This window comes from Anopheles moucheti, chromosome 2 (genome assembly GCF_943734755.1).
Source record: "Anopheles moucheti chromosome 2, idAnoMoucSN_F20_07, whole genome shotgun sequence".
NCBI classification, from domain to species: Eukaryota; Metazoa; Arthropoda; class Insecta; order Diptera; family Culicidae; genus Anopheles; species Anopheles moucheti.
In genome coordinates, this window is record NC_069140.1 from 58,481,513 (window position 1) to 58,502,541 (window position 21,029).

Below are 21,029 nucleotides of genomic sequence, written 5' to 3' on the forward strand. Positions count from 1 at the left end.
CAACGGAAGGTTACCATTCCACTACGCTACCGATGACACCGCTCTAGGAGGGGAGCACTGTAGCGACCGTCGTAACGGTCAACGAGACCTGCGACCGTGGTGACAGTAGCTGTCACGCCAAAAAACCCAACACATGACAGTTGTGAAAGACGCCAACTGTCAGGATCATTCCTTCTCGAGTCGCACGTGTCGAATACAGAGCACTAGCGTGATAAGTTCTGGAAATAAGCTATTTGACGGTTTATAATAAAAGTAGTGCCACTGGACGGTGCTAAAGAGGCTAGGAAAGAATTGAAGTCAAAATGATTGTAATTGAAGAATGTCGCATTTCCACTACAAGATTGGTTGCAGGATTTTGAAACTAACGCACTCAATAAACTTGACCAGCCAGTTTGAAGGGGACGGTTCTAGTGGCAAAACTAACGTAATCGTAAATCTACGGTTACGAAAAAACCATTCTCTCAAATTTTCGGAGAAATGTATTGCTAAAAGCTAAGAACGATATAATATTCAATACAGTCTGTTTTGTTTTACTTTCTTTCCTTTATTTAACGGCAAGCATTTCTTGCAAAACAGCCATTTACAGTTATACATCAATTTCTTATATAAAGACTTATTCATATTCATGTACAGCTAATAGCACAGTCTTCTTGTACGCCTTGCCAGTATTACTCCTGAAGCTGGCCGCTTTGTCTGCCTCTTAATCAACTTCCTCTACTGTCGGTCTCGTTCGTCCACCGAAACCGCCAGCTTGCTGTCCACAACTGGTCGGAGATGGACCGGCTCCTGACTGCTGATGCAGCTTCGTCATGATCGGACTGCAGGCTCGCGATAGCTCCTGCATTTTGTGATCGTACTCCTCTTTCTCTGCCATACTGTTACCGTCGATCCAGCGCAGGGCCTCGTTGCACCGGTCCTCTACTGTTTTGCGATCGCTTTCGCTTAGCTTCGAACCGGCTGACTCTAGGGATTGCTTCAGGCTGAAACAGTACGCCTCGAGTTGGTTGCGAGCTGCAACGCGCTCTCGCTGCTTTTCATCCTCCTCGCGGAACTTCTCCGCCTCGGCCAGCATACGGTCGATGTCAGCCTGCGACAAGCGACCCTTGTCGTTCTTGATCGTGATGTTTTTCTCCTTGCCAGTGCTCATTTCCTTCGCCGATACGTTCAGAATGCCGTTCGCGTCTAGATCGAACGTGACCTCGATCTTTGGCACACCGCGCGGTGCCGGCGGAATGCCCGAAAGGTCGAACTGGCCCAGCAGATTGTTGTCCTTTGTCATCGCCCTCTCGCCTTCGAACACCTGGATCGACACGCCCGGCTGGTTGTCCGCGTAGGTCGAGAAGGACTGTGTCTGTTTACACGGGATACGTGAGTTGCGCTCGATCAGCTTAGTCATCACACCTCCGGCGGTTTCGATTCCCAGAGATAGCGGAGCCACATCGACCAACAACACGTCCTGGATCTTTTCGTCCTTATCGCCACTAAGAATAGCCGCTTGGACCGCCGCACCGTAGGCCACCGCTTCGTCGGGATTGATCGACAAGTTCAAGGATTTGCCACTGAAGAAGTTCTGCAACAGCGATTGTACCTTCGGAATGCGAGTAGAACCGCCCACTAGGACGATGTCGTGAATAGCGCCTTTGTCCATTTTTGCGTCCGTGAGGGCTTTTTCCACCGGGTGCAGCGTGGAGCGGAACAGATCCGAGCAAAGCTCCTCGAAGCGGGCACGGCTGATTTTCGTGTAGTAGTCGATGCCATCCATCAAAGCGTCGATCTCGATCGTCGCCTCCGTGCTGGAGGAAAGCGTACGTTTCGCTCTCTCGCAAGCCGTCCTCAGGCGCCGCAGTGCCCGGGCGTTCGTCGATAGGTCCTTTTTGAACTTGCGCTTGAACTCCTCCACGAAATGGGTCACCATTCGATTGTCGAAATCTTCCCCTCCCAGATGTGTATCGCCGGCAGTGGCTCGTACTTCGAACAGCGAGCCCTCGTCGATGGTCAGAATGGATACGTCGAACGTTCCGCCGCCCAGATCGAATATCAACACGTTGCGTTCACCTTTCAGATTCTTGTCCAAACCATAAGCCAGTGCGGCCGCCGTCGGTTCGTTGATGATGCGCATCACATTCAGACCCGCGATGGCACCGGCGTCCTTCGTAGCCTGTCGCTGACTGTCGTTGAAGTAGGCTGGCACTGTGATGACCGCGTTCTTCACCGAATGGCCCAGGTATGCTTCAGCCGTTTCCTTCATTTTCGTCAACACCATCGAGCTGATCTCCTCTGGCGCAAACGTCTTGCGTGATCCTTTGAATTCCGCCTGGATCTTTGGCTTTCCGCAGTCGTTCACCACCGTGAATGGCCAGTGTTTAAGATCGGCCTGAATCTTCGGGTCGTCATACCGGCGTCCGATCAATCGTTTAGCATCGAACACTGTGTTTGTAGGGTTCATGGCCGCCTGATTCTTGGCTGCGTCACCAATAAGCCGCTCCGTGTCCGAGAAAGCAACATAGCTTGGAGTGGTTCGGTTGCCCTGGTCGTTGGCAATGATTTCCACCTTTCCATGCTGAAACACTCCTACGCACGAGTACGTCGTGCCCAAATCGATTCCAATTGCAGACGGCATTTTCACGATAAGTTTGTACGGTGTTTATATTTTCAAGTTCACTTCAACTCGATAAAACAAGTTCGCGTCAGTGTAGCTTTTTCGTGTAATTCACAATTCGATTGTTGCACGCTTGATTCTCACGCTGTAGTTGGCGCGCGTTTGCTTTTCACTCTCCGTTTGTTGTTCTTTGAATGACGCTCGCTGCCCGAAACGCGGCTATATATATGAAACATTTCAATTTCTAGAATCATCGGTGAGCTTCTCGAACCCACCAGAAGCTACTCGAACGGTTGCTCGAACGTACGCGATAGTGCTCGATACCACTGGTGTGTCATGGATGTGGTGAGTTGACGTTGTGTCTTGGCTGTACCGAGCTGATGACCATCCACCATCGGCGTGTACGTGCAAGTAGTGGTCCCCTTTGGTGTGACGAACCAATACACCAATTCTTTTTCTCTATTACGTAGCTTGGAAAGGCGTGCCAATGATTTGGAGGATGGAAGTGGAAACATATGCAAAGCGTTTATGAAATACGTTCATACGTTCATACTACAGCATCCGTACTTTTTAGATTCTAAAAAAAGAAATTTAGATTCGAATGCTTAAGGAGTGTTGGAAGACTGTAGCTTAAAATACACAGTAATCGTCAAAACGGTTCGGCCTTCGGAGGATGGATAATAAGGCAAACAGTATTAATACCTTTTATGAGCTGTTCATTTGTACTATCTCTATCCACAACAGCGTCCAACCCTAACACGCTGAACGTTTCGTTGCCTGCAAAATACTAGCACGAGCAAACGAAGGGTTAACACTAGAACGGCCAGGATTAGGAATATGCCACTTGAACATTGTCGGTAAAATTTACCATTCATATTTGAGGTCGAATATTTGGAAGTTCGAAACTAACGAAGGATAGACCTTTCAAGAAGTTCTGTTTTCGTCCATCATAACAGCATTAGTGTGTTTTATTCAACACTTTACCGCAATACCATTGATACGCCCATCAAATCTCATGGATACAATATACAAAGCAGAGGAAATTTATTTATTTTAAAAAGCTGTATTTATCTCGACTAAAGGGCACAGCTTGTTTTCAATTACACCAGTGTCAGTATTACTTCGTGTTTCATTATGTTGTGCTTTATAATGCGCAAGGTACGAGAGAAATCCTCGGGTTGGAGATTAACGAGGCAAAAACCAAGTTGATGGTGGCACCATCAGCGGCCCTGCTAATAAATCCTAGCTTATGCACAGGTGACGTTACGAAATAGGTGAGCGCACTTTCGAAGTCGTTCAAAACTTCACCTATCCTGGGTCAAAAGTCAACACCGACAATAACATTTATGTTTTATTTTTGTTATCATTAGTCTGCCTGTTAGATTAAACAATGAATCTTAATGTACTGACCTATTAATAATTACAAAAAAATAATCGAGAAAAAAACAAACTATCAAAACCTCTAAGTAGGAGTGGATGGAAAATAAAACATACAAATGATAACACCAGGAGCGGAACGAACATGTGCACGAAAAGAGGCTAGGAAAGAATTGAAGTCAAAATGATTGTAATTGAAGAATGTCGCATTTCCACTACAAGATTGGTTGCAGGATTTTGAAACTAACGCACTCAATAAACTTGACCAGCCAGTTTGAAGGGGACGGTTCTAGTGGCAAAACTAACGTAATCGTAAATCTACGGTTACGAAAAAACCATTCTCTCAAATTTTCGGAGAAATGTATTGCTAAAAGCTAAGAACGATATAATATTCAATACAGTCTGTTTTGTTTTACTTTCTTTCCTTTATTTAACGGCAAGCATTTCTTGCAAAACAGCCATTTACAGTTATACATCAATTTCTTATATAAAGACTTATTCATATTCATGTACAGCTAATAGCACAGTCTTCTTGTACGCCTTGCCAGTATTACTCCTGAAGCTGGCCGCTTTGTCTGCCTCTTAATCAACTTCCTCTACTGTCGGTCTCGTTCGTCCACCGAAACCGCCAGCTTGCTGTCCACAACTGGTCGGAGATGGACCGGCTCCTGACTGCTGATGCAGCTTCGTCATGATCGGACTGCAGGCTCGCGATAGCTCCTGCATTTTGTGATCGTACTCCTCTTTCTCTGCCATACTGTTACCGTCGATCCAGCGCAGGGCCTCGTTGCACCGGTCCTCTACTGTTTTGCGATCGCTTTCGCTTAGCTTCGAACCGGCTGCCTCTAGCGATTGCTTCAGGCTGAAACAGTACGCCTCGAGTTGGTTGCGCGCTGCAACGCACTCTCGCTGCTTTTCATCCTCCTCGCGGAACTTCTCCGCCTCGGCCAGCATACGGTCGATGTCAGCCTGCGACAAGCGACCCTTGTCGTTCTTGATCGTGATGTTTTTCTCCTTGCCAGTGCTCATTTCCTTCGCCGATACGTTCAGAATGCCGTTCGCGTCTAGATCGAACGTGACCTCGATCTTTGGCACACCGCGCGGTGCCGGCGGAATGCCCGAAAGGTCGAACTGGCCCAGCAGATTGTTGTCCTTTGTCATCGCCCTCTCGCCTTCGAACACCTGGATCGACACGCCCGGCTGGTTGTCCGCGTAGGTCGAGAAGGACTGTGTCTGTTTACACGGGATACGTGAGTTGCGCTCGATCAGCTTAGTCATCACACCTCCGGCGGTTTCGATTCCCAGAGATAGCGGAGCCACATCGACCAACAACACGTCCTGGATCTTTTCGTCCTTATCGCCACTAAGAATAGCCGCTTGGACCGCCGCACCGTAGGCCACCGCTTCGTCGGGATTGATCGACAAGTTCAAGGATTTGCCACTGAAGAAGTTCTGCAACAGCGATTGTACCTTCGGAATGCGAGTAGAACCGCCCACTAGGACGATGTCGTGAATAGCGCCTTTGTCCATTTTTGCGTCCGTGAGGGCTTTTTCCACCGGGTGCAGCGTGGAGCGGAACAGATCCGAGCAAAGCTCCTCGAAGCGGGCACGGCTGATTTTCGTGTAGTAGTCGATGCCATCCATCAAAGCGTCGATCTCGATCGTCGCCTCCGTGCTGGAGGAAAGCGTACGTTTCGCTCTCTCGCAAGCCGTCCTCAGGCGCCGCAGTGCCCGGGCGTTCGTCGATAGGTCCTTTTTGAACTTGCGCTTGAACTCCTCCACGAAATGGGTCACCATTCGATTGTCGAAATCTTCCCCTCCCAGATGTGTATCGCCGGCAGTGGCTCGTACTTCGAACAGCGAGCCCTCGTCGATGGTCAGAATGGATACGTCGAACGTTCCGCCGCCCAGATCGAATATCAACACGTTGCGTTCACCTTTCAGATTCTTGTCCAAACCATAAGCCAGTGCGGCCGCCGTCGGTTCGTTGATGATGCGCATCACATTCAGACCCGCGATGGCACCGGCGTCCTTCGTAGCCTGTCGCTGACTGTCGTTGAAGTAGGCTGGCACTGTGATGACCGCGTTCTTCACCGAATGGCCCAGGTATGCTTCAGCCGTTTCCTTCATTTTCGTCAACACCATCGAGCTGATCTCCTCTGGCGCAAACGTCTTGCGTGATCCTTTGAATTCCGCCTGGATCTTTGGCTTTCCGCAGTCGTTCACCACCGTGAATGGCCAGTGTTTAAGATCGGCCTGAATCTTCGGGTCGTCATACCGGCGTCCGATCAATCGTTTAGCATCGAACACTGTGTTTGTAGGGTTCATGGCCGCCTGATTCTTGGCTGCGTCACCAATAAGCCGCTCCGTGTCCGAGAAAGCAACATAGCTTGGAGTGGTTCGGTTGCCCTGGTCGTTGGCAATGATTTCCACCTTTCCATGCTGAAACACTCCTACGCACGAGTACGTCGTGCCCAAATCGATTCCAATTGCAGACGGCATTTTCACGATAAGTTTGTACGGTGTTTATATTTTCAAGTTCACTTCAACTCGATAAAACAAGTTCGCGTCAGTGTAGCTTTTTCGTGTAATTCACAATTCGATTGTTGCACGCTTGATTCTCACGCTGTAGTTGGCGCGCGTTTGCTTTTCACTCTCCGTTTGTTGTTCTTTGAATGACGCTCGCTGCCCGAAACGCGGCTATATATATGAAACATTTCAATTTCTAGAATCATCGGTGAGCTTCTCGAACCCACCAGAAGCTACTCGAACGGTTGCTCGAACGTACGCGATAGTGCTCGATACCACTGGTGTGTCATGGATGTGGTGAGTTGACGTTGTGTCTTGGCTGTACCGAGCTGATGACCATCCACCATCGGCGTGTACGTGCAAGTAGTGGTCCCCTTTGGTGTGACGAACCAATACACCAATTCTTTTTCTCTATTACGTAGCTTGGAAAGGCGTGCCAATGATTTGGAGGATGGAAGTGGAAACATATGCAAAGCGTTTATGAAATACGTTCATACGTTCATACTACAGCATCCGTACTTTTTAGATTCTAAAAAAAGAAATTTAGATTCGAATGCTTAAGGAGTGTTGGAAGACTGTAGCTTAAAATACACAGTAATCGTCAAAACGGTTCGGCCTTCGGAGGATGGATAATAAGGCAAACAGTATTAATACCTTTTATGAGCTGTTCATTTGTACTATCTCTATCCACAACAGCGTCCAACCCTAACACGCTGAACGTTTCGTTGCCTGCAAAATACTAGCACGAGCAAACGAAGGGTTAACACTAGAACGGCCAGGATTAGGAATATGCCACTTGAACATTGTCGGTAAAATTTACCATTCATATTTGAGGTCGAATATTTGGAAGTTCGAAACTAACGAAGGATAGACCTTTCAAGAAGTTCTGTTTTCGTCCATCATAACAGCATTAGTGTGTTTTATTCAACACTTTACCGCAATACCATTGATACGCCCATCGAATCTCATGGATACAATATACAAAGCACAGGAAATTTATTTATTTTAAAAAGCTGTATTTATCTCGACTAAAGGGCACAGCTTGTTTTCAATTACACCAGTGTCAGTATTACTTCGTGTTTCATTATGTTGTGCTTTATAATGCGCAAGGTACGAGAGAAATCCTCGGGTTGGAGATTAACGAGGCAAAAACCAAGTTGATGGTGGCACCATCAGCGGCCCTGCTAATAAATCCTAGCTTATGCACAGGTGACGTTACGAAATAGGTGAGCGCACTTTCGAAGTCGTTCAAAACTTCACCTATCCTGGGTCAAAAGTCAACACCGACAATAACATTTATGTTTTATTTTTGTTATCATTAGTCTGCCTGTTAGATTAAACAATGAATCTTAATGTACTGACGTATTAATAATTACAAAAAAATAATCGAGAAAAAAACAAACTATCAAAACCTCTAAGTAGGAGTGGATGGAAAATAAAACATACAAATGATAACACCAGGAGCGGAACGAACATGTGCACGAAAAGAGGCTAGGAAAGAATTGAAGTCAAAATGATTGTAATTGAAGAATGTCGCATTTCCACTACAAGATTGGTTGCAGGATTTTGAAACTAACGCACTCAATAAACTTGACCAGCCAGTTTGAAGGGGACGGTTCTAGTGGCAAAACTAACGTAATCGTAAATCTACGGTTACGAAAAAACCATTCTCTCAAATTTTCGGAGAAATGTATTGCTAAAAGCTAAGAACGATATAATATTCAATACAGTCTGTTTTGTTTTACTTTCTTTCCTTTATTTAACGGCAAGCATTTCTTGCAAAACAGTCATTTACAGTTATACATCAATTTCTTATATAAAGACTTATTCATATTCATGTACAGCTAATAGCACAGTCTTCTTGTACGCCTTGCCAGTATTACTCCTGAAGCTGGCCGCTTTGTCTGCCTCTTAATCAACTTCCTCTACTGTCGGTCTCGTTCGTCCACCGAAACCGCCAGCTTGCTGTCCACAACTGGTCGGAGATGGACCGGCTCCTGACTGCTGATGCAGCTTCGTCATGATCGGACTGCAGGCTCGCGATAGCTCCTGCATTTTGTGATCGTACTCCTCTTTCTCTGCCATACTGTTACCGTTGATCCAGCGCAGGGCCTCGTTGCACCGGTCCTCTACTGTTTTGCGATCGCTTTCGCTTAGCTTCGAACCGGCTGCCTCTAGCGATTGCTTCAGGCTGAAACAGTACGCCTCGAGTTGGTTGCGCGCTGCAACGCACTCTCGCTGCTTTTCATCCTCCTCGCGGAACTTCTCCGCCTCGGCCAGCATACGGTCGATGTCAGCCTGCGACAAGCGACCCTTGTCGTTCTTGATCGTGATGTTTTTCTCCTTGCCAGTGCTCATTTCCTTCGCCGATACGTTCAGAATGCCGTTCGCGTCTAGATCGAACGTGACCTCGATCTTTGGCACACCGCGCGGTGCCGGCGGAATGCCCGAAAGGTCGAACTGGCCCAGCAGATTGTTGTCCTTTGTCATCGCCCTCTCGCCTTCGAACACCTGGATCGACACGCCCGGCTGGTTGTCCGCGTAGGTCGAGAAGGACTGTGTCTGTTTACACGGGATACGTGAGTTGCGCTCGATCAGCTTAGTCATCACACCTCCGGCGGTTTCGATTCCCAGAGATAGCGGAGCCACATCGACCAACAACACGTCCTGGATCTTTTCGTCCTTATCGCCACTAAGAATAGCCGCTTGGACCGCCGCACCGTAGGCCACCGCTTCGTCGGGATTGATCGACAAGTTCAAGGATTTGCCACTGAAGAAGTTCTGCAACAGCGATTGTACCTTCGGAATGCGAGTAGAACCGCCCACTAGGACGATGTCGTGAATAGCGCCTTTGTCCATTTTTGCGTCCGTGAGGGCTTTTTCCACCGGGTGCAGCGTGGAGCGGAACAGATCCGAGCAAAGCTCCTCGAAGCGGGCACGGCTGATTTTCGTGTAGTAGTCGATGCCATCCATCAAAGCGTCGATCTCGATCGTCGCCTCCGTGCTGGAGGAAAGCGTACGTTTCGCTCTCTCGCAAGCCGTCCTCAGGCGCCGCAGTGCCCGGGCGTTCGTCGATAGGTCCTTTTTGAACTTGCGCTTGAACTCCTCCACGAAATGGGTCACCATTCGATTGTCGAAATCTTCCCCTCCCAGATGTGTATCGCCGGCAGTGGCTCGTACTTCGAACAGCGAGCCCTCGTCGATGGTCAGAATGGATACGTCGAACGTTCCGCCGCCCAGATCGAATATCAACACGTTGCGTTCGCCTTTCAGATTCTTGTCCAAACCATAAGCCAGTGCGGCCGCCGTCGGTTCGTTGATGATGCGCATCACATTCAGACCCGCGATGGCACCGGCGTCCTTCGTAGCCTGTCGCTGACTGTCGTTGAAGTAGGCTGGCACTGTGATGACCGCGTTCTTCACCGAATGGCCCAGGTATGCTTCAGCCGTTTCCTTCATTTTCGTCAACACCATCGAGCTGATCTCCTCTGGCGCAAACGTCTTGCGTGATCCTTTGAATTCCGCCTGGATCTTTGGCTTTCCGCAGTCGTTCACCACCGTGAATGGCCAGTGTTTAAGATCGGCCTGAATCTTCGGGTCGTCATACCGGCGTCCGATCAATCGTTTAGCATCGAACACTGTGTTTGTAGGGTTCATGGCCGCCTGATTCTTGGCTGCGTCACCAATAAGCCGCTCCGTGTCCGAGAAAGCAACATAGCTTGGAGTGGTTCGGTTGCCCTGGTCGTTGGCAATGATTTCCACCTTTCCATGCTGAAACACTCCTACGCACGAGTACGTCGTGCCCAAATCGATTCCAATTGCAGACGGCATTTTCACGATAAGTTTGTACGGTGTTTATATTTTCAAGTTCACTTCAACTCGATAAAACAAGTTCGCGTCAGTGTAGCTTTTTCGTGTAATTCACAATTCGATTGTTGCACGCTTGATTCTCACGCTGTAGTTGGCGCGCGTTTGCTTTTCACTCTCCGTTTGTTGTTCTTTGAATGACGCTCGCTGCCCGAAACGCGGCTATATATATGAAACATTTCAATTTCTAGAATCATCGGTGAGCTTCTCGAACCCACCAGAAGCTACTCGAACGGTTGCTCGAACGTACGCGATAGTGCTCGATACCACTGGTGTGTCATGGATGTGGTGAGTTGACGTTGTGTCTCGGCTGAAATCCGTAATTCTGCATTCTGCTAGATCCAAACACATCGTTTTACATGTAATTTAGTAATCCACTAATCGGAAGCATTGAATAATTTGCTAAACAAATAGCCTTGCCCATTTTCTCTTATTGGGGCTTGTAGTACTGGAATTTGCAACGTATTTCGATTATTTAAATTTTGCATTGGAAAGATATTCAAAAAAAAATCTGAAATATTAATTTTTTTTGTCAGTGTTAGTTCTACCTTTTATTGGTCCTAAAATTTATATAAATCTCTTATAAACAACATACAAGTCGGGTTTAAACATATTGTTCTCCACTACAATTGTTCTCCGTTGCAAGAGATAGGAAATGTTTATTTGCACATGATCACATTTTCTATACGGAGTGGAGGTTCTTTTGTCTCCATTTACTGGATATACAGGGAAATCAATAATCAAACTGCTATGATTAAATAATTTATAGTGACATTTTCTTGGAATTGTCATTGACTAATAATTTTGCTATTATTTATTACATATGATTGTTAGAAAGGTAAAAAATTACATCTCACTTGGTTTGGTTCCAAACATTACTCAAGTGAAACATTCTAAAGCATTTGTAATAGAAACTGACAATCAAACAATTCAAAAAAGTGAAAACAACAAAAAACCTTTTATCCTCACAACTTCATCACGCGTGATAACCATTTGCTTAACATTTCCGCCCTATCCAGACCTTCACAATGGTTCTGAAAAGCCATGTGAGCGCATGAACCACTTTACAAACCGCGATTGTAAGCTTACAGAAAATCTGCGCTGATTTGGTTCCGTTTCTATGAATTCAGCAGAGACGCGGAATACTGCATCGTAAGCAATTGAGTTGGCTTAAAATTTAATATCACTTTGGATCATGCTTGCGATCACGGGTGAGGAGAGCATAAGACGTGTGCAGGGTAAAATATGGAAGGAAGCTGAGGACGTACTCTATGCAGTCACACTGACACCGGCATCATTCATCACAATGTTCATTGTCGTATCTGATCCATAGCTGAGATGAGACGGGCTGTCCGACACCATGCGTCGGTTAATCAACACATCCGCCACGTAGATCGGAGCTGGTCCATCCATTTCGACGATGCGCAGAGGTGATGTTGTGCACCGTTTAATCGGTGACATGCATGCGAACATGACGAGCGTTACGCACAAGGCCATGATTAGCACACCTGCACGTAACTCAAGCTTACCAGTGCGCACCACTGCCAACGCTGCCATGATGATCAGCAACAGGACAACCGAAAATTTTGTCATAGTGACGGCAGTGCTGTGAATTTTACCCCCACTACCTTGACTGATCATGTTCGATGGTGCGAATGCAAAAAAGAGATTATGCTTGTCGACGAAGTGTTTCAGCGTGATGTATACCATGGCGAAAGGCATGATTAGTGGACAGGCCAAACTGTAGACAGTACTAGTCGTAAACACCATCACCATCCAGGCATAGTGGATACCAAACGGGAATGTGATAAGGATAGATTTCCGTATGTAGGGTGTCTCGGCCCGTGATTTTGCCGTCGCTAGTTTCCAAAGATAGCAAATAAGATCCGGAAAACGTATCAACTCGAGCGCCGTACCGATGAACGCGGCGGTAATGATATAGTTTACAAAGAATGCACCTTTGTCCGGCAGAAAGATACACTCCCACCGGTACGTGTCGTTCGACTCAATAGTCCATTGCAGTAGCGCCTGGGCGCTCGTCAAACCGAGGGACGGTAGGATTAATATCATGAACAGTAGATAGCCGAATGTTTTTGTCATAATGAGATAGTTTTGTCTCGACCGTGTCCAGTGCGACAACCACGTGTCCGAGTAGGCGACGATGACTGGCATCAATGCGGACAGGGACCACAGCAGTAACGTGGGCAGGAATTCCGAAACTAGCGGGCTGATCTTGCTGATCTGCGAGGTGGTGTTTTTCGTTAGCGATAGCGTGTCCAGCTGATTCACAATGATGACGGGGGTGGTAAGGAAAAATAGAAACAGAAATAGTGCAAAGTTAACTGTTGCCCACTTGCAGTACCACTGGGCTGTATCGATGTTGAGATTTTCCCAGAATATATCCGATGGAGCCGGGGCAAACGAAAGATTCCACTCACGATACGTCCCCGGCTTAAAATGCAGCATAACGTGTTGTGCTTCGTGGGCCGAATTGAGCGTCACGAATGCAATGCCGAGCGGTTCGTTCAGTGCCGAAGCACGCAACCGTGCCACCTCACCAGCCAATTGTGTTTCGTGATCTTTGTAATACTCCAATGCGTCTACCTTTTCACAGCTGAAACAAGACGGTTGAGCCTGGATTGCATCCCGATTTCGGTGGGCGTCACAGTAGATGCGTGCTTCGACTGTTCGCTCATATTCTTCAGCCGCTTTAATCAAACTTGATATATTGTAGGCCAGTTGGATGTCTTCGACCGACACTTCCGGGAATAGCTGCTGCAGGTAGGTTCTTATGATGGTTTTGCTGCAATCGCCTTGCGAAATGTTGGTCGCCATGATCGTGCGCGTCGGCGCGGTTTTGAAAGCATTGCGACCAGATGCACGCCGCATAATCAACACCACCATCGGTACGTAGGCAATGGCAAACACGACGTGGGCCCACATCGAGGGTGAATCTGGATCGAGGTTCGAAATTGTCGTGTGCCCGAACGAGTTCTTATCACCGCTGAGCGTGCCGGCAAAATTGATCGGAAGTATAATAGCGATCGAAATCACCGTCATAATACCCATCAAAACGATCAGGTGTCGCTGAAATGAAAGGTAGTGCACTGCATCCGGGCCACTGTGCGTAAGTATTTGTTCCTTCGTTAGACGAAATGTGGCAACTATCCAGGAGAAGAATCCCCGATCGATGTTGAGGCTATTGAGTGTGTCTGAAGTTTCCGTCGAGCTGCCCATCGTCCCACCACCACCGGGCACGTTGCCATGAGCATAGAACAGTTGCGTCCAGCGTTTGTTCTCGCCGTGACTGTTCACTAATGCTAGCCGCCCATAATCCCAGGCTTGCTGACGGAGCAGCGTGAACAGCAATATCAAGAAAAACCATGCTATCACATTAAGCAGCAACGTCTCCGGGATACCTTCGTAGAGGTTAATCAAGATTTTGGTCTTATTTAGCACTAGACACGCCTCACGGTTGGGCGAATAAACGCTGGTCAGGTTGGGAAAGTTTATATAATCCATTTTGTTCTGCCCAGAGAAATGTGCTCGCACACTGTTTGGTTAGCCAGGTTTTACACGTCCTGTAAGTGTTGCGTTTTACCTAAAATCAGAGAACGAAAAACAATAGATAAAATGAGATTTTTAGAACACTTTTAGCATTTTTGTGATGAATCTTAACAAACGTGCCAATCTTAATGAATTACATGTTTCGAACACTTTTGTGGTTGAGCTGTTTTACTCGTTTGTTCGCTTATTGCTTTCCAACCGACCGTGATATTCGTTCACTGATAACTGTGTTTGAATGTTTCAAGAAAGTCACCAAATCGTACAAGTGCGATAGGAACCTTACAGAAAAAAGTTAAATGTGATAACGCGCCCCATTAGTTATCGTTTAAGATTACTTTCAACCGGCGAGATTTTTACCATTTCCATTGGATATTTTAAATTCTTCATTTACGATAATGTTGCTTCAATGTATGAAGTTAATAATTTGACGGCTTTTCAAAAGATGGTATGTTTTTGTACGTGTCCTAAATTTTAAATACGTGGAGTTTTTAACAATCAAAACAGCATCTGAACGATTTCATTGAATATCTTTGCAATTTCAGCAGCACGCTCTACAGGCACTACACATTGCCGATAAATAACACCTTATCGACATAGGACAACGAAAGATAGCTAGTAGTTATCAGATACACTCTCTCCCCCTTATTCGGAATTGCCAAAATGTCGCAGCATTACACGTTTCCACATTATTCGATATCGTGATGCAACCCATCAGCGAGTGAATGGTGAAAAGCTAAGAAACGAACATTGCCGGAACCAAACATGAGTCATCACGCTCCAATTGACCAAAGCCAGCGAGAAGCCAGCGTTACGCAGTAACGGAACACTTCATCAAAACGAACAACGGATCAGTCGACGGACCTTTTGGAGCGGTTGATAAGAAAATGATACCGATTGTTTCCTACTTGCTGGATGAGCTACTACACCAGAAAGCTAAACGTCCAAATAACTAGTTACAGTTTTGGTTAGATTTGTTGTGAATTATTATCAGCCTAAATGGTACCGTGCGATAGGCACACTCGAATCTATTTGCTTAGACCTCTCGCTCCTATCCCGCTCGTCTCCTATTCAAGCTAACATATTGCTGGTGAAAATAATCATTGCGTCAATCTTTTGCCTAAATGCCTTCATGTACATGGCTTTTTGTGCCTTTTTGTAAAACTCTATAGTTTGCCTATTGAAGCCAACCGAATGCCTGATAGTCTCATCACAGCACTTTTTTGTCAACATAAACTAAATTAAATAGAAATGTTTAAATAACGATTAAGAAACGAAGAACACGCTACGCATCAATAAGCACGGATTATCGCACACATCCAAAGTCCGTTCTAGGGAAGTTGAGAGGTTGTATACCCTTAACAAAAAAAAACCGTTCTGTTAATGCCAAGAAACAATCGCCAACAATACCACAGGCAATTGTGCATCTATCTCGGTGTGCGTGTGTCAATAAGACACGTTTCAATGATTGCATTTCACTTCTCCTAATTATTTTCTTCTAGCTTGAATGGACACTCACATCAATGAATTTGCCTTTTCGGGCATAAATAATGAGGACTCAGATTTGTTCTGTATTTTGTTTGCAGCTATCAAACGCATTACAAATCATATACAGTTTATAGCACTAACCAAACCGCTCGTCGTAATTATTAAGGTTTCACTGTTCACTGCACAGTTACACCAGACGGTGAAGGTAATTACGGTGGTGGCCAAACACTTTCCCCGTGGGCTGTTTTGTTTGTTACAATGCTCGACCGACGTTGTTTGTGGCACTTGTTTTGGACTTTCTAACCGTGCATCTACACCTAGCGATCTTTGCAGGTACGTTAGGCAGAAAACCTTCCATTTTGGTCACCCACCAATCACGGTTAACTTCTAACGTACCTGCTCTCATACCTAATGTTATGGTAAATGACAGCTACGTTAGCGTACCTGTGAAGACCCCTATGTGTAGATGCACGTTAATCTTTTCAGCTGCACAGTGGGAATGGTCTGTCAGGATTCCCAAGAGCCACCATAACTGTCAACTCGTGAAGAAAAAACAGATTCTTTCGCACTGATATCTGCAGTTATCTGCAGCCAGAGCTACCATCTTACATGAAACAGTTTATATTCTGTAAAATTGTATACACACACTGCATCGTTTCACCTCTCTGCGTACCAAAATACACGAAAATGCGTTTAAACGTTGCACGGTTCGCCGGATGTCAAACTTCTAGAATTTCGAAAAATAATTTCGATTGACATACAAAATCGCCTTCTTATTCGTTATCAACACTAGATTAAAACATTTTTATACGTTTTGTTGCCAAACAGTTTAAAATGGTGCTCGTACTTCCCATCAGTCGAAATTTTGCCGATAAAAAATAAATGTTCGTCCCACAAACGTCAAGAAATGCGTACCCGTCATTGCATTTGGCCCAACACCAGTTTATGTGATCGTCATTGGTGCATGCCGCTACCGTCGTGACAGCTACAAGTTGGTTGCGAATTGCCGGGAAAACTGTACTTCGTTTGTGCGTTTTTGGAAATCATTTAGAAGAATCTGCGTTTTCCTATTTCATTTCCGGCTCACCGAAAGCTTCGAGCAAAATGAGTGCATACCGCGGAAACAAGCGTCAACATTTCGGGAAGGGAGGCGGTCGTCGTGGAAAAGATCACGACAATGCTCTGGTTGATGAGAACAATCCCGTAATTCAGTGTTTCCGTGAATACGCGACAATTTTAGATGCGAAGCACGATAAATATGAGCGCATTGTGAAAATCGGCCGAGATATCACGATTGAATCCAAGCGAATCATCTTTCTTCTGCACACCATCGATCCTAGGTAAGCTGGGGTACGGATATAATATATGTTATATTATTGAAGCAAGCTTAAGGGAGACTGCTTATTTTGCTATCATTTTACGCATCATCAGTAATATAAAAATTGAATAATCCTAATTGTCCACGAATCATTAGAAGCGTGATTAACATGAAATCGTCACGACGCGATGTCGTTGTATTGGTAATGCAAAGAATCTGATTCATTTTCAAAATGGTTTCTGTTTCCATGCTGTCACCTCAAGCTGTTTTGAGGTTACGGTCTTGAATGTTATCCAAAAAAGTAATGATTTTTGTTCATGTTTCAGGAAGAACAATCTTCGAAAAGTTTGCGAAGAAGCAAAGGAACGACTGGAATCTATTTTTCGCAACCATTTTATAAGCATTGCAAGAGAACTGAACGATCAAGATCCTTACCAGTTTGCTCGGGCATATACGAATGGAATGCAAGAGTTTATTGAAGCTTACACATTTTATGAATACTCTTGCGGGCAGAATATATCGCACTGGGAATCCATTCAACAGAAGCTTACATATGAAAAGACCCCAAGCGAAGCTCCAAGCGATACTAAAAACATTAAGGAGGAAGACTGTAAGGAGCTATCTGCTGAAGCCGGCTTGGAGAAATCAACAATGGCAACAGCTGTATCAAACGAAGGTTTCGAAGCATTAAAGATGACCTGTATGCTGCATCCGCAAGATTTTGTACTTGGCCTTGGTGATCTTAGCGGTGAGATTATGAGAACGTGTGTCAACTCTCTCGGATCTGGAAATTCTGAGAGTTGTTTCCAACATTGCCGCTTTATGCAAGAACTGTACAAAGGATTCCTGAGTGTAACGTCAATACGGAGTCGTGATTTTACTCACAAAATGATCACATTGCGGCAAAGTTTATTGAAAAGTGAGAATGTTTGCTATAATGTGACGGTTCGAGGTGGTGAAGCAGCTAAGTGGGGAACAACTGATGATGCCGCTTCTTCGCTGTTCCAGTTACAACTTTCAAAAGAAGACGACGACGAGGGCGTATATTTTTGAACTGCTGATAGTTTGTACAAAATCCGTAATAAGGTAGGAACGTAATACTTTCATGAAGTTTGTTTATTAGTACTGAAAAAGGGTAGTAAAAATTCTCGTTCGAAGTGGCTGAATGAATGTGGCTAGTAATGAAGCATATAATGATAAGACGAAGTCTATTTTTGGTTAAACGAATGGAATTTAGCACATGCAATCATTAATTCCATATTATTCGCTGAAACCATCCGTGCTTTTCTGCAAACAATATTTGTCAACCTACGATATTCGATACTAACAATAATTAACTGAACTGCTGTTGTCTATCTGATTCGGAAAGGTATTGAAGGATATTTTCATGTTAACGTTCGTTGTTGGAAAATTACAAAATCCTTTCTTGTCTATAGTTGCAATTTGCATTTACATTTTCTTTTTTTTTCCTTTTTTTTCCTTTTATTCAAGATTTGATTAAAGATTTGATGTTGCTTATTTGATGATCAAATCGATACTGGCTACACATTCCGCTTGCGCTTACACTCTTAATGACATTTCTCTCTACCATTTTTCTTATCTTCTCTCGAATCGTCTCACCCGACTTGTTCTAATTCCTGCATTCGGCCTTTCCTGGCTTTCCCTTTTCCTCAAGGGTAGGTGTTGTAATTAATTAATTTCCATTAAATCGTCGGTTGAATCTAGTGCGTCGTTTGTTGTCACATTCGACCATAATTTCATAAAGTCTACACTAGTAGTAGTAACATTCGGGCCTTCGCAATTGGCGGCTTTTTGTACCTTATAGCGATCGTTCCACTGTACGCTCATACCTCATATGGTCCTAAATATTCGTTTTTGCTAATTTACGACCAACAATGAACTGAGTTCGTTTAATAGCTACTAGGTTGCCCACTTTTTATTCTACAGTTGGTTTGTGTATTTTATCAAAATTTCTTTTTTAAATAATCTGCGCTTTATGAATCCCGTTTCTTACTTCTTGTGTAGTTTTTTTTTACTCCAGAACATAATTGGATAAAATTTTTCATCAAATTTCTGCAAAAGTACAGCACCAAAACCTTATTTGGATGCATCCGTATGTACTTGAGTTTCTCCCTCACCCTTAGGATTCTCTGTAAAAGCTTTTGTTTTAGTTTCCGAAAAGCTTCTAGTTTCATATGGAAATTTCTATCTTTCATTAATTGGTCCGTGAGTGGTCTTGCAATTATGGCGATTATGCATGGCAAAATCGTACCATTTTCAATGCGATGTCCTAAAAATAAAATCGACTGTTGCAAAAATTCACATCTTTTCTGGTTCAGTTTTAACACTAGAACTACCCAGTTTTCAACGCAGGCAACTCTACCGCGTCCAGTCAAAATGACTGGTTGTTAAAAAAAACATTTTTTAAGATATGATTATTATTTTCATATAAATTTGAGGTTTTAGGGTTTGATTAATGAACTATTGATTGGTTGTTGCTAATACCACAGAAGAAAATATTTTTTAACTTAATTTACATGGCAATTTACTTGTTAGGTAAAATAACAACAAAAAACAGTTGTAGAGTTCCACATTCAAAATTTGTTTTTATTAGTTTCTTCATCATTTCTTTTAACGATTTCAGTTTTTTTTAGTTCACATCATTCAACAAAAACTTAACTAAAGCACACATACATTCATTAACAAAACATTTTTACATACTTTTCACACACGTAACACATGTTTTTTGTTTTATTGTTGTTACAATATCCAACTTGACACAATTTTCTTGTAAGAATTCGATCGTTTGCCTCAGAAATTGTTTTTAAAAGTTCTTCTTTTCCAGAGATGTTTTTTGGAGCTTTCTCAATTTTTGTCTCTATCCACTCCTCTGTAAGCTCTTTTGCTAGATAAAACAAGAATTTTTTGCGTGAAATGTTGATTTCTGTTGTTTCTTTGTGTTGCGTATTATGTTTGTTCTTCATTGAGCAACTTTTCTAATATTAACATGAGGGATAATAAACCAGAAGAAGTCGAAATAGGAAAGACTTGTTAGCGAGGAATCCGGCGTCGTTCTCTGACGGGTTCATTCATCTTGTCCAAGTATCAATGTCTCATTGACACTTGCCCAAGGTTGATACACAACACTCCTCCCTTCTTAGAGATACACTACGGCGAGTATCGTGAAGGCGGGTTGCGTTGTCTTGTTAAACGACGAACGGCTATTGGCGTGTCACTGGCACGGATCGGACTTCCTGTCGGGGTGCCATACGGTGAATCGGATGCCGTGGATGAATCTGATAAATCGGATGACACTGACTCTGTACGCGGGGACTTAGAGCCCAGAGATGTCGGTGGAGAATCAGCTGTCCCGTAGTAGCTTCTGCGATGATGTACCTCAGGCGTTTGAGGTGGTTCGTGTACAGTACGTTGGGTAATCATCCTGTTGTTGTCTTGTGCTGGTCGTATCTGGTCTACGTGGCGTTTCATGAGGTTACTTTCGCAATCGATGGAGTAGTGAAGACCGCCCAAACGAGTTACCACTGATCCTCGGATCCACTTATCCATTCTTGGATTGCCCGAGAGGCAATAGACGAGTTGCCCTGGCTCGAATGTACGATAGGATGGCTGGAAAGCGACTCGTTGCTTCTCTGCTGTTCTTCTTTGGATATCTTGTGGACGGACCAAATCGAGACGTGAACGAGTGTTGCGTCCCAGTAAGAGTTTCGCTGGAGGTTCGTCGGTTTCACTGTGCGGACTTTTTCGGTATTGGAGCAGGAATTTGTTAAGATTAGCTTGCAGTGTGGTGCTTGAGGAATGCATAGCCCTCGGGGCTCGCTTAACAGTCTGCACGTACCGCTCTGCTTGGCCATTGGTTGCCGGATGATATGGTGCGGAACGCTTGTGAAATTTGACCCCGCTACGTTGGAGAAATGCCCTGAAGTCTTCAGCAGTGAATTGCGTTCCATTGTCTGTCACTACAGTGGGAGGTGCTCCGTAGGATGCAAATAGCTCATCAAGGATCTTTATCGTTGCTTCAGTTGTAGTTGAGTGAGTCACTTTCACCTCAACCCACTTGCTATATGCGTTGACGATGATCAGCAACATGGCGCCTGCGACGGGTCCAGCATAATCGATATGCACACGCTCCCAGGGACTGGATGGGTACTCCCAGTGGTGTTGGTTAAACTTAGGAGGTGCTGCTGCTGTCTTTGCGCATTCATGGCAGGCTTCGATCAGTTGTTCGATGTCTTTGTCAATCCCTGGCCAGTAAACATATGATCGTGC

General features: G+C 44.8%; 4 protein-coding genes across 6 annotated transcripts; 1 reads left to right on the forward strand and 3 right to left on the reverse strand.

The window, feature by feature from the left end:
- Nucleotides 1-536: 536 nt before the first annotated feature.
- LOC128299302 (heat shock protein 70 A1) lies at nt 537-2,780 on the reverse strand. 2 transcript variants are annotated; one of them, XM_053035221.1, is made up of 2 exons: nt 781-2,641; nt 537-750 (listed from the first exon to the last, which is right to left on the reverse strand). In XM_053035221.1, exons 1-2 carry the CDS (start codon nt 2,618-2,620, stop codon nt 701-703), a joined length of 1,890 nt encoding a protein of 629 aa, XP_052891181.1. In that variant the 5' UTR covers nt 2,621-2,641; the 3' UTR covers nt 537-700. The 2 variants fall into 2 exon arrangements, with proteins under 2 accessions (XP_052891181.1, XP_052891180.1); XM_053035220.1 differs by having other exon boundaries at nt 537-2,780.
- A 1,614-nt stretch (nt 2,781-4,394) lies between these two features.
- On the reverse strand, nt 4,395-6,638 carry LOC128299370 (heat shock protein 70 A1-like). 2 transcript variants are annotated; one of them, XM_053035317.1, is made up of 2 exons: nt 4,639-6,499; nt 4,395-4,608 (listed from the first exon to the last, which is right to left on the reverse strand). In XM_053035317.1, the coding sequence occupies exons 1-2, from the start codon at nt 6,476-6,478 to the stop codon at nt 4,559-4,561; spliced, it is 1,890 nt and encodes a 629-aa protein (XP_052891277.1). In that variant the 5' UTR covers nt 6,479-6,499; the 3' UTR covers nt 4,395-4,558. The 2 variants fall into 2 exon arrangements, with proteins under 2 accessions (XP_052891277.1, XP_052891276.1); XM_053035316.1 differs by having other exon boundaries at nt 4,395-6,638.
- Nucleotides 6,639-8,348: 1,710 nt separating this feature from the next.
- On the reverse strand, nt 8,349-15,605 carry LOC128310730 (uncharacterized). The gene is made up of 3 exons (XM_053047444.1): nt 15,566-15,605; nt 11,660-13,973; nt 8,349-10,360 (listed from the first exon to the last, which is right to left on the reverse strand). Exons 2-3 carry the CDS (start codon nt 13,892-13,894, stop codon nt 8,417-8,419), a joined length of 4,179 nt encoding a protein of 1,392 aa, XP_052903404.1. The 5' UTR covers nt 13,895-13,973; nt 15,566-15,605; the 3' UTR covers nt 8,349-8,416.
- Nucleotides 15,606-16,528: 923 nt separating this feature from the next.
- LOC128298171 (translin-associated protein X) lies at nt 16,529-18,257 on the forward strand. The gene is made up of 2 exons (XM_053033913.1): nt 16,529-16,764; nt 17,069-18,257. Exons 1-2 carry the CDS (start codon nt 16,529-16,531, stop codon nt 17,793-17,795), a joined length of 963 nt encoding a protein of 320 aa, XP_052889873.1. The 3' UTR covers nt 17,796-18,257.
- The last annotated feature ends 2,772 nt before the right edge of the window (nt 18,258-21,029 follow it).

What these genes read in the sequence shown, in the direction of transcription:
- LOC128299302 (XM_053035220.1), bottom strand. Translation starts at nt 2,620, where the DNA reads ATGCCGTCTGCAATTGGAATCGATTTGGGCACGACGTACTCGTGCGTA.
- LOC128299370 (XM_053035316.1), bottom strand. Translation starts at nt 6,478, where the DNA reads ATGCCGTCTGCAATTGGAATCGATTTGGGCACGACGTACTCGTGCGTA.
- LOC128310730 (XM_053047444.1), bottom strand. Translation starts at nt 13,894, where the DNA reads ATGGATTATATAAACTTTCCCAACCTGACCAGCGTTTATTCGCCCAAC. An exon ending in TTGTGATGAATGATGCCGGT is followed by an intron (nt 10,361 to 11,659) that starts GTCAGTGTGACT and finishes TTGAAAATATAA; the next exon opens with ACACCGTACAAACTTATCGT.
- LOC128298171 (XM_053033913.1), top strand. Translation starts at nt 16,529, where the DNA reads ATGAGTGCATACCGCGGAAACAAGCGTCAACATTTCGGGAAGGGAGGC. An exon ending in CTGCACACCATCGATCCTAG is followed by an intron (nt 16,765 to 17,068) that starts GTAAGCTGGGGT and finishes TTCATGTTTCAG; the next exon opens with GAAGAACAATCTTCGAAAAG.